The following is a 16,960-nucleotide window of genomic DNA, read 5'->3' as shown; positions in this document are numbered from 1 at the left end:
TGTTACACAATTGATTCTACAAACTTTATTGAGAGAAAAATTCTGTCAGAATCCTCCTCGGGTACGTATGATTTTTTTTTTTTATGTGTGAGACTTAAACAGATCAAGAGAATACTCCAGGGCAAAACTTCCTAGCTTTCAAAGGGAAGATTATATTAAAAGTGTAATTTATAATACCAGGCACCATTAGATATAATGTATTATTCAGCTAAACACCATAATGTTATTCAATTCACAATGAAAATTGAAAATTAATAACTTGCCACCATTGATTTTCTGTAGTTTGCACAGATATTGAGGAAAGTGAATCAGTCTACTTGAAAAAAATTAGCAGCCCATTACTACTACAAGCTTTAAGGACATTGAACATGTAGACAAACAACAGAATGATTAACACTACCCAAGCAACTTGAACTAATTTATATAAAAGTGAAGCAAATGCCAACGCAAACAAAGGAGTGTTGGAATATAACCAGATAGGTACTGGGTTCACTTGTTCCTATTTGGAAGGTGAAGGAAGATGCATTATAAACTGCTGTTTCCTGAAGTAAAACTATCTGTTTTGCTCTGAGTAATTATTCATTTCATATAAACCACCAAAATACAACCCATATTGCCGCTGCATTCAGAGAATATCCTGCATATTTATCCACATCTCTGTGATGCCAGGAAGTGTTCTGCTTTTTCTAGTCCATTTAAGGAGAAAGTAGTGAGAAAATTAGTCAATAGACACACAAAATTTGGAAATGGAAATTAACTTAGATGTTACTATTTCAAGGCATAACTGTGAGTATTTTTACCTTCCTCCCAAGTACTTTAGTATCAGACTTTAGACAAAAAGGTTACAATGACTTTTCTAACTTACCCAACAAAATCAAAGTTTTTGCACTGCAGTGTGTCACCATGATCTGTCTAACTTCATAAGAATTTTGACAGACGCTGAGCACCCTGGCTGTAGATCAGGAATGCACTTAAACACATGTATAACTTGAAGCACTTGAGCAGTTTCAAAAGAGAAAATCTGGCTGTACTGAGGTACAGTAACAGCAAACTAATAGTAATTGTAATATTTCCATTGTCTTTGGTCTATCCAGAATTTGAACCATGAACTATGTGACTTCTAATAAGCTGCTTAAATCTAAGGTTTGTTGGTTTATTTAGATCAATTGGTGTAGATAAGAAAAACCCCCAAAATCTTCAGGGAACACAGGCCCTTCCTCAGAAGCAGCAGAATTCAAAGCTAAGGACAAGCTAAGAGTAAAAACAAGCACAGATGTTTAGATTCAGTCCAACTCTGGATTGAATCTGAACCTTCTTTAGCTGAGAATGAACAGGAACACTCTGAAGATTCAGCATACATGTAAACATAAAATCATGGCAAAGGCCTTCCTTCAAACCTGCTTCATGTTGCTGCTCCATAGCAATCACTGAAAGGATTTAGGCAGCTTTACACAGGCAGCTTTAAGACTTCGTTTCTTCTCTGTCTTTTGTAATCAAGAAAATCCTACAGAATCACAGTAATAAGAGTCCCAAGGTCTGGTATTAAGACTTTTTGCCATCATGCCTGGGGAAGAGAAGGAAAAACCCACTTTGATATGTATTTCAAAGTTATTTTACTTGGTATTTATTGATTAGTACTCACAGTTATCCAACATTCTAAAAGGGAAAGGCTACTGCCATAACCATAAACTGTTTGCAAGAATAAAAGGACCACGTATTAAAATAGTATTTTTCATTTACATGTAAATATCATGTACTTTTCATTTGCAAGAAAAAAAAATGTTTATTGGATAACATGGTCATAATCTGCTCCATACAATCAATAGACTTTGACTGCATTTTATTTTAAATTTGCAATTACTGAAAAAATCTCCAACTCTCCATAAGTAATCAGTCCTATTCTTTGTTGATATGCTTTGTCAGCAAAATGGTTACTGGATTCGTAGCATATTTATAACTAGAAATGAAAAACCACTTGTATTAATACATTATAGAATCTATCACAGTAAGTAATGTTCATATGTGATTTTTAAATGCAGTAAAAGAAAACGGACTATTTGAGGGACCTACTCATAAGAGGTGCCTTTCAGAGTATGTGTGAGACATCAAAAAGTTGTAATATTTCATCACAGTTACTTTGTGTTCATGTGAGAGGAAATGGTACATTCCTGCAGTAATTTTCATGAATGTCTCAATATAGCATCTTTGGTAGCTGTTTAAATCACTGTATTTCTACGGATTTTGAATAAAGATGTCTATCTTAAATGCATTTAAAAAGACACCAACTTATGATGACCTAGCATCATAAGATTAAACATTATACTGATGGGCATTTTTGCATATACACTGATGTTTACTTCCTATAATTTGAAATTGAAACAGTCACTACAAAAAAGATTTACTAAAGCTTTACACAAATAGAATGATACCCAATTTATAACTTTTGCTGATGTAACAACTGCACATTATATATTTATGTATATCTAATTATTACTTATATGCAATAACACCTACAAACACACTTAGTGGTTCACAATGCTGTTTTGTACTTACTGTGAAATAATTTCAACTTCTCCATACCTACAAAGGAACAAAGAACAATATAACTGCACAGACAACATACCAAAGAGGCACGTATTTCATAATATTACATTTGCCTGTTTTTTTGTGGTTTATTTTATGCATAATTCATTTCTACTAGATATTCTAATTCATTTGCAGCTCAGGGTTAGAACAGGCAGTAGATTATGTATTTTCTTTTGCTGTAACTATTGAGAATTAAATTTAACAAGATAATATTTCAAAACCATGCAGACCTCTCAAAAAGTAATCTGCCTTCAAGAATATTTGCTCTATCATATTTTAGGAGAGGACTTATCTACAGTGTTTTGAACACTGAAGTCATCAACTTACTTACAGACTCACACAACTTGTTAGAAACCTGATCTTTTGGAAAGGTTAACACAATATGAATTAAATGTCAAATTCCCCTCTGCCCCCTTGCTGAGCCTTCTCCTAGCAAAATACACGCAGTCTACTTTCAAGGACCTCTGGATTACACTGTATGGGTACACAAAGCTGATTCTCCTCTCATGTTAGTGTAATTAGCACTGCCTTCATTAACATTAACAGAATCCTCACTGTGTATTTCAGGGCAGCACTGGGCACTAGGTCATGCATAGCACTCACTGGCTTATATGGCACGTGTCTCCCTCCCAACAGCACCATCCTCGCACGATGTACACCTCAGAATCCCCCAAAGCAATGACAATAGTTACTTAAATCCATATTAACAAGCACTATGGGTGCTGGTGTGGTGAATTTCTATTTGCTTTGATGTCTACTTACTGTTTTTTCATTTGTTTAAATTTCAGATAGTGTAACAGAGCTTCCTGCAGTTGGTAATCATCTACATATGGTGCCCATGGGACCACAACACACATGGGAAGCCCCTAATCTATCTGGAAAAGAAATGGGGGTTGCTAGAACTATAAAAATGTCAAGAAGCTGGCTAAAGGCAGAACAGCAATATATAAATAATTTAAAAAGTGAAGCAGTGGTATGGAAGAAGGTACCTTGCATTGAATCCTGGGAGCATTTTGTTTTCTTAGCACAAGAAATGAATTAGATAAAATTTTACTTTAGTTTAGGCATTGAGCTATAATTATGCATATAGTCGCCGTGCTTTATCCAGAAAGTACTTTACCTTGGTCTATTCACTTTTCCACAGATACATAGAAATTAAAATTCTTGCTCACTTTCCTCTATTTCTTTCATAACAATTACATTCAATTTCTCATACATGATTTTGCATACTTTGGTTAAAAATGAGAGCAAAAAAGTGGCTGAATCAGATAAATTAATATCTGAAAACCAGCAAAATAGAAGCCTGGAAGGTGATTATTATCCCCACAAACCACTACATATTCCACACCAAACATGAGAAGTTCTATCTTTTAAGCACATGCAGTAATAACTAAGGATAACCTAAGAGAAAATTGAGCCCAAGAGCAGGTGATGGGAGCCAAAAGGAGGTCATACGAAACAACAGCTATTTGTTGTTAAAGCAAGCAAACAAAATCTCTTAAAACAATGCTCTCTCAGGATTGAAGAAGCAAAACACTCGCACAGCTTCTCAGCAATCTCCCAACTTGTTGGATAAGTGAAAATCTGTACAGTTCTAACTATAGGGATGAAATACGCTATTTCATATAACTACACTGCTGTGAAGCAAATCTTATCAATGGGTTAGAGCAAATGCATTTCTGACATTTTGGAATAAAACTAATAGATGGTGTATTGCCCAAATACAGACTATATTTAACTACAGCTTCTTTTACTATGCAGTAGAATATTTTAATTTGTAAGAAAATACATTAAGGCATCGTGTACAGATCTTTACTAGCTCCAGATAGAGATTCAGGTCTCCACTGCTCTACAACTAAACAGCATATAAGACAGTACCTGTAAAGCACTGCACAGACAAAGTTTCTTCTGAGTATTAAAAGCTTCCTGGCCACACTAGTTAGTACAATCATTCTTCAGCCATCTTGGGCACTGTAAAAAGAGTATGGGTTATTTCATGTTTCTGAGAGCTTCTATTGTTGTGAAGTGACTCTAGAATATAATAATTTATCACCTGGGCTGTTATTCTAGAAATAGAACTAAACAACTGACATCGCTGAACACAGTTGAAAATACCTTTTATTATTTCAAAGGAGACAGAATAAGGAAATAATATTGGAAAAGCTCATGTAACCTGTAATGACTATTTCTTCTACACCTGTAAAATCAGGTATCAACAGAAACTGGCTGCAAATTTCAACACAAGGAACGTGCATGTCAGAAAAAGTATAGGAGAATATAGAAAAAAACAATATAGAAATATAGAAAATAGAATATAGAAAAAACCAGGAGTAGCCCTGGTTTTGATAATGTCATCCATGTACAAACAGGTACATCTTATCCATGTGCTTGTAATAGCACAAAGGTAGTAGAAAAGTCCCTAATTATGAAAAATAAAAGGACTAAAACCAGAATGAAATCTATTTATATTTCAGACTAGCTAAATATGTCAAAAAGCAGATAGTAGACAGTTCTATTTTCCTACAACAGGGAGATAAAAGGAACTCCAGCCTACTTCACCCTTTACACTTCAGGCGTAGTGACAGTGTTAAAAGGGTAAGAGGGCAGAGATAGAACCATAGCAGACACTCCTAGTCAGAAGTATAAAAATGTGTGTGCCAGGCACGTGACTAAGTGAAACAAAATCCATGCAAAGTTGGGGTGTCCTACTTCTAGTGTCTTCATCCTCATAACATCTACCTCTCTCATTATCACATTTCTGTCTACTATAATCTCTGCTTACTACTTTTTTGTCCCTAATCTGTACCCTTTCACTTGCCGATATCCAAACAATGTTATTTTTATCCTTTATTTCCAAACCAGAAAGCTTATTCATTTTCCTCTCCCCTAACTCCATTCAGCAGCAGTCAACATCACTACCTCTCACTTTGTCACAGAAGACGCCAGGAGCCCTAAAACAAGACTAAGTTCCCGTATGTGAGCTGAACTGTTTTGTAAAAACTCTTATCCTCCAGTACCAGTCTGCACAAGAGAACAGAAAGTGGAGAGTGTACATGAACCACTCAGGTAGGCAAATGGCCGGTAGCAGAGAAGTAAGTCTCAGATGCCCAGCCATTCTCCAGAGCAGCAGCACAATGAAGATGGCCAAATAAAATCACAGAATCACAGAATGGTTTGGAATGGAAGGAAGCTTAAAACTCATCCAGTTCCAATCCCCTGCCACAGGCAGAGACACCTTCCACTAGAGCAGGTTACTGCAAGCCCCATCCAACCTGGCCTTGAACACTGCCAAGGATGGGGCAGCCACAGCTTCTCTGTACCAGTGCATCACACCACCCTCACACTGAATATGTCTCAGAGGTCTGATGAAGTCCTAAAAGTTAATGTTGTTCAGGGTTTCTTTAAGAAAGAATTTTATACCATACTTTGCTAGGATTGATTACCAACTATAAAATGTTAAAAACTGTTTAAGTCAGTTTAATTGTTATCTAGTTCATTTTACATCATTTCTTATGGTTTATTCAGCATCAGCAAAGATCCCTGTGAAGAAGAAAATCCAACACATCCAATAAAAAAATGAACATTTGATACACTTCTCCATCAAGTATTATACGAAAAAAATTTTAGTTTACCAAGTGTAGCAGTATTTGAGTCTGGCCTAAAGTCTGTGTACTCTAATGCTAAAAGACCTCCTGTACTATAAAATTCCGCTCTTTTTGAGCACATTCTGGGGGCAGAAATCCTTGATACCCTACAGAATCAAAACATCCGAAGGACTCACTGGGGAAGATTAACCTCAGTTTAACAGATCTGCCTTGTGTAGACTGTTGTGTCTTATGAGATGCTTTGACTGAGACTTTGCTGAGATTCATGGCATTTTATCTCATTTTATCTTATGTACAGGCAGTTTTCTCTATGATATTCTGTGAGATGTACTTTGTTTCAAGCTGGCTGGGCTCACAAGTCAAGCCGGGGGTCATGCAGTAGCCCAGCTGACCTGGCCTTGGGCAGGAGGTTGGACCAGATTCAGGTACAAGGCCAACAAGAGCTTTCTTTTCTACTCCAAACACCTCAGTATGTGCACGCTGGGGAAAGAGCTGCGAGCACTGCATGTTCTTAGCGGTTTGATATTAAAGAACACAACAGTCAAGCAACACAACAACCCCTGGATCTGATGTGGATGCGCAGTACTACACTCGAGCTCCGCGCAAGTAAACAGGCACATGAAAACGAAGTTAATGGAATAGTTCTGGGCCGTGGGATGAGATCGTTTCCCTTGGCTCTCTTTTCACGGAGGAACACAGAGTTGACCAGCAAGCATCAACAAGCGCAAGCCCTGCGCTGACCTAGCCCCGTCCCGCTCCTCACAGAGCACCCAACGACGGTAAGGTCCGGGATCCGAGCCCCTCTGCCAGGTAGAAGTGCCCCACGGCAGGATTACACAGCAGCTACTACTTCCGAGCACAACGCTCTCTCCACCACCTCCCGCTGCCCGCCACGCCTCAGGCGGCCTCAACGCATGGAACCGCCCCTGAAGGCGATGGTACAGCCCTGCCCGGCGCTCCCCCGCCCCACCACCCAATGGAACCGCCCGCCCAGAAACGTTTAAATTCGAGCCCTCAACGATTTTCCCCCGCTGCCGGCAGGTGACCGGCGTTCTCGCTGACACCGCCTGATGGGAAGGAAGCCATCTTCCCTACCCCGCCCCCGTTTTTAACACCATTCCGGTTTTGCTTCCGTTGCCATTGCCCCGTTCCCCCCCCCTCCCTTTTTTCCCCCCTACAACGGCCCGCCGATGCCGTGCGCACGCGCGGCCCTCGCCGCCCCGCCCTTCCCGCCGTGCGCGCTCTCGTCCCCGCCCGCCCCGCCTCAGCCCCGCTTCGCACCGCCGTGTGGGCGGTGCGCGCCGCCGATCGCCTCCGTTGGGGCGGGGGTGGTGCCGCGGGAGCTGTAGCCTCCTCTCGTCCCGCGGCGGCCCCGGTCGGTGAGTGGTTCCTGCTGCTGCGCCCGCTCCGCTTATCTCGGGGCGGGTTTCAGGCTAAGCCTCCCGCTCCCCTCCGCTTGCTTGTGAGTGAGGTAAACTGGGTGTCTTGTGCCTGCGCCGCCGTTGCGTTTCAGGTGAGGGAGGGAGGGAAGCAGAAAGAGGTCGGAGACACTCACTCCCCACCTCCTCCCTTCAGCGCCTCTCCGGCGGCCCCGCGCGAGGAGTCCCACCGCTCGCTCGCTTCTCTTCTCCCGGAGAAGTAAAACAAGCCCCCTCCCCAACATGGGCTGCACGTTGAGCGCCGAGGACAAGGCGGCGGTGGAGAGGAGCAAGATGATCGACAGGAACCTGCGGGAGGATGGCGAGAAGGCGGCCAGGGAGGTCAAGCTGCTCCTCTTAGGTAAGGGCTGCCTGGAGGTGATGGTCCCATGAAGTAACCCCATAGCCCTGAGGTGAGGTGTTCTTCCCCCTGCGCCGCCCTGCCTGAGGTGACGCCGGGGCAGGTGCCAGCCGAGCTGGGGCGCCGTTGAGACGGCACCGCGGGGGGCTGCAGGGCGGCTGGGCGGGCGGTGAGATGCTCGCCTCTGGTGACGCCTCTGAGCTTTGTGCTTATGGCCCCTCAGAAGTTCCCGGAGTGAGGATGGGGACACAGAGGCCGTAGACGAAGATGGACGTCTCGGCTTCTGCCCGGGTTTAGAGACAGGGCCCGCTGGGGTAACGGGGCGGTGTCATTTGCTCCGGGGCCCTTGTTGAAAGCGGGCGCTGGCTTCCATCTGAAGGGGATAACATCTGAAACTTGTGACGTGGGTTCTGCGTGCCTCGGCTCAGAGGAAGGAGATACTAGGATGGAGATGTTCGCTGTTAATGGTTCTTGTAGACCTGAATGTCTAAACTGTTGCTGCAAGAATAAAGTGTGGAAAGCGTCAAAGGAACACACGGCAAAGCACCGTTTAACTTCTTTTTTTTTTGTTTTGTTTTGTTTTGTGGAAGTTGCTTAGGGAGTATAACCTAGATGGGGTTCCAAATCTGTGAGCCACAAATTACGTGACCTACATAATATGCTGTCATGTATTGCTGAGTTTTGCTCACAAGTACTTGGAGCTGACCCTTTTGTATGTTCTGAGGGATGTGCTTGCTTGTAAAGATAAGTAAAATAAGGTGATTTTAAAAATGACTGTACAAGAGAAAAGAAAGTGAGAGGGTTAATTATAAATACCTTGGTGCAGAACTAAAAATACTGTACAACTTGCAGACAGCTGAATACTGAAAGATTTGGATTGTATTGATGATGTAGGAAGTTTTGCAGTATATCCCATCTAGCTAAACCAGACTGCATCCTCCTAATCCTGAGTTAAGGAGCTTTTGAGTTGCAACTTTCCTCATGCAGCCCTTCCTTTCCCAGAGCTACAGTTTCAGGCAAACCTCGACGTTGATTATGCTAGATTACTCATCTGTGTGCTTTGTTCACTGCAGACATTGTAATAGACCTCTTAAATAACTTCTTTCTGTTGTGAAATTCTAAAATAGCTCCAGAAGGGAACAGGAAAGTGAAGCTCTTTCATGTGTAGACGAAGAGATGAAATAAACTAGTATGGGAAAAAGGAATGTCTTAAAATGTGTTTATGGATTGTAAAATTTGCTTGTGAGGGAAGCGATTAGAGCTTTTTTTAATCGGTTTGTTTTCCAGAAAGTGATAGGCTTTTGGTTGGTCCTGTGCCTGGTCCTGTATGCCTCTGGAATCCTCAAATTGCTGCATGGAAAGGTTGTCCTGTGTGGGTTCAATGGCAGTACTGCAGAAGATGTTACTGACTTTTTCAAAGGTGTCAGCGTAATGCTTTGTATGTCTTCTGGCAAGGCATTTAAAATGATTTTTCAGTCTTCCGTTTTCCTGTGTGGAAGTTCTAGTACACGTAGTTTGGTAGTCATCTTTGTATCTCTTATATTCTGGGGATATGGATAAAGTTGCTATCTGTAGAAAGATGTTTTAAATTTTAGAATTAATTTTTTCACCATTTTCAGTTGTTTAATGCTGTTATATCTAAAGCCCTATGTTATGAGTTTCTGGTTTTAAGTTTTATAAATTGTTTATAATGCAGAACAGCTTTTGAGAAAAGTATGTTTCTCTGCTGGAATCTCATGAAATCTTAGTATATGGAACAAATGCTCAAATATATGTGTGTTGGTTTAGTATTTAACTTTCCCCTAGTAAAAAGGAGGTTTGAAAACTAGCAGGCTGACTTCTTTAGGACCAGTGTTTGAGTCATCATTTAAACAAAAAATTACCTACATGTTTACTGATCTTCGAGGTTTTGTATATACACCTGTGGATGTATTTGTGTATTTCACATATCTTACAGTGAAAGTTTTTCTGTTACTTTTCCTTGTAACTGTGTCAGATGTCTTAAATGTTATGTGAATGCCTTATCTGATGGCAAAATTATTTAAAGTTACTTCCACTGGAGTCACTGTCTTCTCACTGTTCACTTTCCCAATTGCTTGTTCAGCCCATATGTCAGAGTTTATCATTTACTTGGTTGTACTCCTACATCTATATATGGGCTTGTTCTGTCAAAAAGATACTGAAATGAAAAGTGCAAATTGTGGGCTGCTGCCAGGGAAATACAGTGTGTGAGAGACATCTAAAATACCTTACTATATAGATAGAGTATGTCGCTTTATACCTATTAACCCAATAGGATGGATTTATTCCAGCATGTATAAAAATTACATCTTTATGTAGTAATTAGAGAATCCTACAGAAGCTTGAGCTATAATGCTCAATTAAGGGAATATATTTTTATAAAATCAGTCTATTTCTAGCCTTAAAATTTAATTTCTTGCATTATATGCTTTCCTGAAGGTTTTTCTAAAACAGGAAATTGCATTGATTTAATTAAGAGATAGATGTGACATTGCTGTACCTACACTATGACTTTGTGAGCAATATCACTGATCCATGTTAGATACATATTTTGTTGTCCTCTTTCTAGAAGGAAGCAGACATATTTAAGCTGAGCAAAGTAGTAGTGGCCTGGAATATGTAACTTTCACCGTATTTGTGAATTGGTGTATCATTTTGTACAGATTTGCAGGCCGTAGAATAAAAATACTGAATTCTGAATGAAATCCATGTACAGCAGTATTTTAACCTTGTAATCCTACACACTTTCAATGTTCTATCCCATCAGCAGAACCTTTACTGGAAAATTTCTAAGCACCGTCCTCATTATTAGAAGTAGGCTGAATTTGAGTATGTAGTTTGTAAGGCAAATTCAGAATGCTTGTTTATACACAGAAATTTTGTTTTTTAAAATCATTAAATAAATAGGCTTCTGTCATTCAAAATTATATTAGTGTGTGACAAATACTTAAATGTCATGGGAACTCAAACAAAACATACAGCATTAAAAACGTAACATACAAAAGTACTTTTCCTTAAGCACTTTAATATTTTTGTCAAGTTGACAGTTCTTAAACTTCTGTTTCCTGGTTGAAGTAATATTTTGTTTTATAGTATTTTTGCCATTGTTGTTTCTTATAGGTAAACTCATATACTTAGTGTGATTTCTCTTTTTTTTTTTTTTTTTTTTTTTTTTTTTAAGGAAAGCAATGTATATTTTGGCAGGCTTCCAAGTAGGGAAAGCAGTAAACCTAAGTTGTTTTTCTCTTCCGTGGTTCCTCATCTTAATTTTAGTGTTGAACAAATAAGAATTCCAGTGGTGCTTGCAGAAGGAATGTAATTCTACTCATGTTGGGAGATGGTGGTTCTGTGTGACTGCTCTGTGTGCTGCATTAATATACATGTGACCCAGATCAGGTGTGGATTTACAAATGCGTTTCTATTAAATTAACTAAAGCACATAAGATGGAATTTATGCCAACTGCAGGAAAACAGGCAGTACCTCATTTAGTAGAAAGCCTTCTGGTATGAGGTTAGCTCATCAGGCTTTCTGAATACATTCAAACTGGCAGCATGAGTTTATAGGATTAGCACTTTGTCTTGTGGATTATCACATTCTTCACCCAATATAGCCAATTCAGTGTTAAAGTTCTTGGTATCTTGAATCAAAAAGGCGATAGATGTGTCTTAAATGTTCTTTAGAAGTGGATCCTGGGATCCAGCAGGTCACAGACTGTATATTTGTCAACTGTTAAATTATCTGTCTTCTTTCTGAATAATCATGTTTGTAGATTGAAGTTCAATGGATACCTTTGTGCTTATGAGCAAGAGAGCCATTTTTCACTTCCTGAATAGACCCTTGTGATTCATACTGAAACGTTGTGTTGATGTGTTCTGAAAGATACCTGTTTTTTAACTTAAGACATAGTACTGCTCTTTGTCTTTTTCGTTGCAGTTCTTTCTGTTCCTTAAGTCTGTAACTAAAACAATTCTATTCCGTTGTTCCTCTAAATCTTCACATTGCAGGCGTCTTTTTCTGGCTGCTTTTCTTTTGTTACAGACCTGCATCTTTGTCTGCTCAGTCAACTGACTCCCACTGGATATTCATCCTTTCACCAGCGTGATCCTTGCAGTCCTTGGCAATACCTGCCTTGCTCCAGACCTGACCACGCATCAGATATGCTGTTTGTACCATTATTCCTCTTGCTTTTCCTCCAGAGTATTCTCTTCATACTTGCAGACAAAAAAAGGCATTCGAAGTTTGAACTTATCAAAGCTCTCAAAAAAGCCTTATTCTCACAAACAAGCATTGCACAGTTTCAGAGCTGTTGACCTCATCTGTATACCTGCCTAGTCTAAAACATTTCTGGCAGAATTTCCTGTCTCACCTTCACAGACAGCTATCTATAGATGTTTACCAAGTTCACCTCTTATTTAAAAGCTGTTTTGTGGTACCTAAAAGAAGTGTCTAATGGTTTTGGGTGTTGGTTTTTTTTTGTTTAAGGTTTTTTTTTCTTGTTGTTTGTCTGCTTCTCCCCAACTTTCTGCCTGTTGCTTAGATTTAGCAGGAGTTCTGCCCTAGGAGCTCTCTTGCATTTTAATATGGTACAATTGGTCTCTGACAATCAGGATGTTATTTATGTGGACTTTTATGTCTGACTTTGTAGTTAAGGCAATGAAATCCTCAAGCCTTTGTACTAAATATAACAATAATTTCAAGGAACAAAGTCAAAATTGCTAGATTCCCATAGTGTAATAATCCCCTTTGCTTTTGTGAAAAGAAACTTATGGATGTACAGAAAACACAGCCATTCAGCTATGGCTGTTTGTGTAATTGCAGTTTAGGTTCTTTTATGTTTGTCTTTTTCCATTTGAATGTTGGTATAATTTACAGCATCTTAATAGTGGTTTGTAATGTGTGTATAGATTTTTTACCCTACAGTATAAATTATCTTTAGTGATTTCAGGTCATCTGTTACATTATTTTAAATCTTAATTTTGGAAGAATTTTTCATAAAAACAATTTCTGATTGTATGTTTTTAATTCTTTAACATCCTTAGGCAAAAATTCACTTCAGTGATTGTTGTTTTAGACAGGGTTAAGGAGAAACTATGTTTTGTACTATGTTGTGATACCAGTAGTGGCGACTGCTTTTTTTGTCTCTTGATTAAAAAGTGTAGTTACAGATATATAAAAATTACTTCTCTTTTGCATCAGGCATTAAGGCTTTTTAAAATACATTTTAAGAGTTAGAAAACATTGTAAGTTTAAAAAAAAAAAATTCCTTCAAGTTGTCTTTTAAAAACCATGTAATATTTCCATTGGCCGCCAAATAAGAGACCAAAAATGCTCTGGTAAGGTACTTTTTGGTAAGCCATTCACTCCCAGTATCGCTGGTACCTCAAGACTACATGTAAGTTCTATAATATGCTGACTCAGTTTCTTCCTACTTTTTCTGGTGGTACAGTTTGTTGTCATCATTGTTCTATCTGATATGACAGTTTACTTCAGCCCTATAGATTCTGAAATGACTGCGTATTTAAGCTAACCTACTTTTGAGAAGTTACTTTTAGCTTGTATTGGAAGCAGCTCCTTGCATAGCTCTTTTGGCACAACTTGAACTTGGGCTTTGTGCTAGAAAGAGTTAAGACTCTGCTGGTATCATACCACATCACCAAAGTGACTTGTTCTTTTGCTACCACACATTTTAGTTGTTTTGGTTGTCTGGGAATAGTCAGCACATCCTAAAGCCTCGCTAAATATTTTGAAACCAAGCCATGAGTCCAGCTTCAGAGGGCATGAAATTCTGAAGTTAGTTTTGCTACTGAGCTTCGTGTGCATCCGCAGTGTTTCCTGTAATATGCTATCCTGGCAAATGTCACGATAGAAAACTGAAAGTAGAAAAGAGGTATTTAAGATGTGTGAAGTTTTTCTGCCATGGAAATGCTGAAATAAAGATCTGAAATGATTTGATAATTAGCTGTTAAAAGATTTTTTTTTTTCTTCCCCCCAAGTGTGTGTATGTAGGACAACTTTTATTGATGAAAAACTTGCTATTTTGAGGTTGAATCTTAGTCATTGTCCAGCTTTACCTGAGGTCAGCTGTTCTGTTTATTGCCTTTGTTTGCTCAGTGTCCTGCTGTTACCTCAGGCTTTATGTAAATTACTGTTTTGTTATTCTGTAAGTGGAAAAGTTAGTTAGCTTCACCTGAGAGATCCTGTATCCAAAAAAAGTTGGTAATGTGCAGAGCAGTTGAAAGAATCAGAACTTTGAACTTGTGAGAGCCAGAAGTCTTGAGTGTACTATTGAAGGAAATGCAGGTTTTGAAATGGCTCAACTTAGTGGTGTTTCTGAGTGGGAGAATAATTAAGATATTGAAATGTTAGATGATTAAGACAAAACTAATCTCTTGTTGCTGAGACAATTTGGAATGTAAGAAAAGATTTGAACTCATCTCTTCTTACACGAAAATTTTGTTCTCCTTGCCCATTAAGTAGGACCAGACAAGGCAAAATAAGTTTTTTAGTGAAATTCAGGGTGGAAAATGAAGGAATGATTATGATGTTATAGACTAATTATCCATGATTGTGACTGCTCATAACCCTTTCACATTATAGTTATAAGAAGTGTTAGAGTTGGGGATTTGGAAGGTGCTTCCCATCATCATGGCTTAGCTGTTGGAATTTGTAGAGCTGTGGAGCCAGCTTCAAAATCTCTGGAATTGTCTATAGATTGTGTATGTAACAGGAAGAGGTAAAGTATCATTTATCTCTTTATGGTGTCCCAGCAAAATGGCCTAAAAATTACCTAGTTTCACAGATATCCATATGCATTAGTCTTTGATTTGAGAGTATGTTATCTGTTCAGGTCAGCTTTTGACTTCCTGTTTCACTTTAGGTTAATTTATGGCTAGGCCCTTTCTTGAAAAACCATATTTTTGTGTAAATGTTAAAATTTTCTTTTGATATTCTTTCAGGATCTCAACTGATGGGGGTAGCTGGCATAGAGCATTTAAGAATCAATTTGCTAAATAAGAGATGGGTTGTTAAACATATGATAGACAAATAAATTGCTTTCCTTTTCTGGCTTTGGTAATTGAAGAGTCATTGAAGCTCTGAATAAGACTATTTCCTGTATGTTTCAGTATGAACTTAATCAAGTAGCAATGCTGACATAGGTCTATATATGGGAGCTATGTATTTGTGTTTAGAGATGCATGTAAACTGTAGTATTACATGTAATGATATGAATTAATATTGAAATTAAAAATGCTTTTCATAAAGCTACTTATTTAAAGGAATCAGCACCATATATATCTGGTGCTTCAGTATATGAAATAAATTCTTACCTCATTACTTTTTCATACATGCTTTTTAGAAATGTAGTACTGCATTTGAAGTGTGTAATATACTTAGCAAAAGTACCTGATTAAATCTTCAGTGAAATATAACAGTATCTAGGCAACCAGAGTGGACAGGAAGTCTTTTACAATCATTGCTCTAAGCAGATTGCTGTTAAAGAAGAAATCGATGTACTGTAATGAAAATTTCTGTTGAAGCTGTGAAGCACGTTTGTAATTCTTAAGATCATCTAGAATGTAGTGTATTCTATTTCTTGGAATTAAAGTACTGTGGGAATAAAATGGCTACCTGTATCCCATCTTTTCTTTACAAAGTTGAGAAAATAATTTCAAGCATACAATATGTGTTGGGTCTTTTTGCATGGATGAACTGTTGTAGTTGTTTGGCTTATAATACGAATTGTTACCCATCACAATCATAGGGGTTCTGAATCTCTGGGCTTTTTTTAATAGTTTCCAGTAAAACTCAAGAGGCTCTTGCCTACTTTCTAAATCCACATCGGAATGCTGGAAATAAGCAGTACATGTTGTCTAGTAAGCAGCTAAGCCATTCTAGAAGCCCTGTGTTGTTGGCTGAATGGTTTTGCCCTCTCTCTGGCACTTCTAAATGCCTAATTCAGTTTTCTGCTGGTTGAATAGTCAAATTGCCTGTCCTCTTTGGAGTCAGTTTGCTGCTAGAGTAGTCATTTTAACTGGTATGTCATAATGGTTTGTTGAGGACCTGAATGAAAACATGAGGAGGAGCAGAAATACATTTGCCTTATGCAAATGGAATAGTGGAAATGAGTAGCAGTGGCTGCAGGGGAAAATGGCTGCAGATTATGATTCTTTGTTTCTGCATCTCAGTGTCACAGTTTACTGCTGAATTAGATTAAGAGTAATGTGAAATTGTGTTCACCTGCGAGGTCCAGTTGGCAGACATGTCAAACTCTATTCAAAACCCATTTATTTAAAAACCTGATTGCTTGAATAGGAGATAGTGCCAGTCTTTCTCAAGGAGTGTGTTGATTAGGGTATTTGATCAGCAAATGCTGGTAGGAATTTGGTTTCGTGCCAAGTCCAAGGAGTCTCAGACTTGTGTTTCCTTATGTTAATGTAATTTACAGGTTGTAGACTAGACTAGGAAGAATCTTTTTATACCTAGCACTTTCATGAATGAGAGGTGGTACTGGGCAAGAAGCATAACTGCCAGCGCAATGTCCAAACAGAGGAGAATGGAGATACTAGTCTCCAGCTGAAACAGTAAAGTTGTGCTAATACTGCAAACAGAACACAATATGAATATAGTATTGGAATGCAATTTTTTAGAAGTTGCTATGACTGGAGAGAAATGTCTTGCAATAACAAAATTGGGAGTAAATAAGAGTATTTATAGATTTTATTTAATGAAGTGCTTCTTTGAATGCTTGTTGATTTCTAAATCTACCAATGATGTACTGTAGAAAGGTGGACTGAAAATAAACTGCTAAGTCTCATTAGTGTTGCATGTATTCTTGATGGATTAAATATTTCTTGAAATGCTTTGAAAGAAGATTTCAGCTGTATGCAGATTCAGTTACTGATCCTTAATAAATCTGGTAAACTCTGTGCAAAACCATTATGTGCTTTCTAAGGCTCTTAAAGACATT

At 38.6% G+C, this 16,960-nt stretch overlaps 1 protein-coding gene across 1 annotated transcript in view; it reads left to right on the top strand.

Moving 5' to 3' along the window:
• Nucleotides 1-7,852: 7,852 nt before the first annotated feature.
• GNAI1 (G protein subunit alpha i1) overlaps nt 7,853-16,960 on the top strand; it is a gene marked incomplete at its 5' end in the record, with an annotated part of 33,689 nt that continues 24,581 nt past the window's right edge. Inside the window, one exon of the mRNA XM_080633919.1 lies at nt 7,853-7,970. Coding sequence (XP_080490045.1) covers nt 7,853-7,970 — 118 coding nt within the window. The remainder of the gene's footprint in view (nt 7,971-16,960) is intronic.

This window comes from Psittacula echo (assembly GCF_963264785.1).
Source record: "Psittacula echo genome assembly, chromosome: 1".
NCBI classification, from domain to species: domain Eukaryota; kingdom Metazoa; phylum Chordata; class Aves; order Psittaciformes; family Psittacidae; genus Psittacula; species Psittacula echo.
The sequence above is the reverse complement of the archived record's forward strand: the minus strand, read 5'-3'. Positions and strand labels throughout refer to the sequence as shown.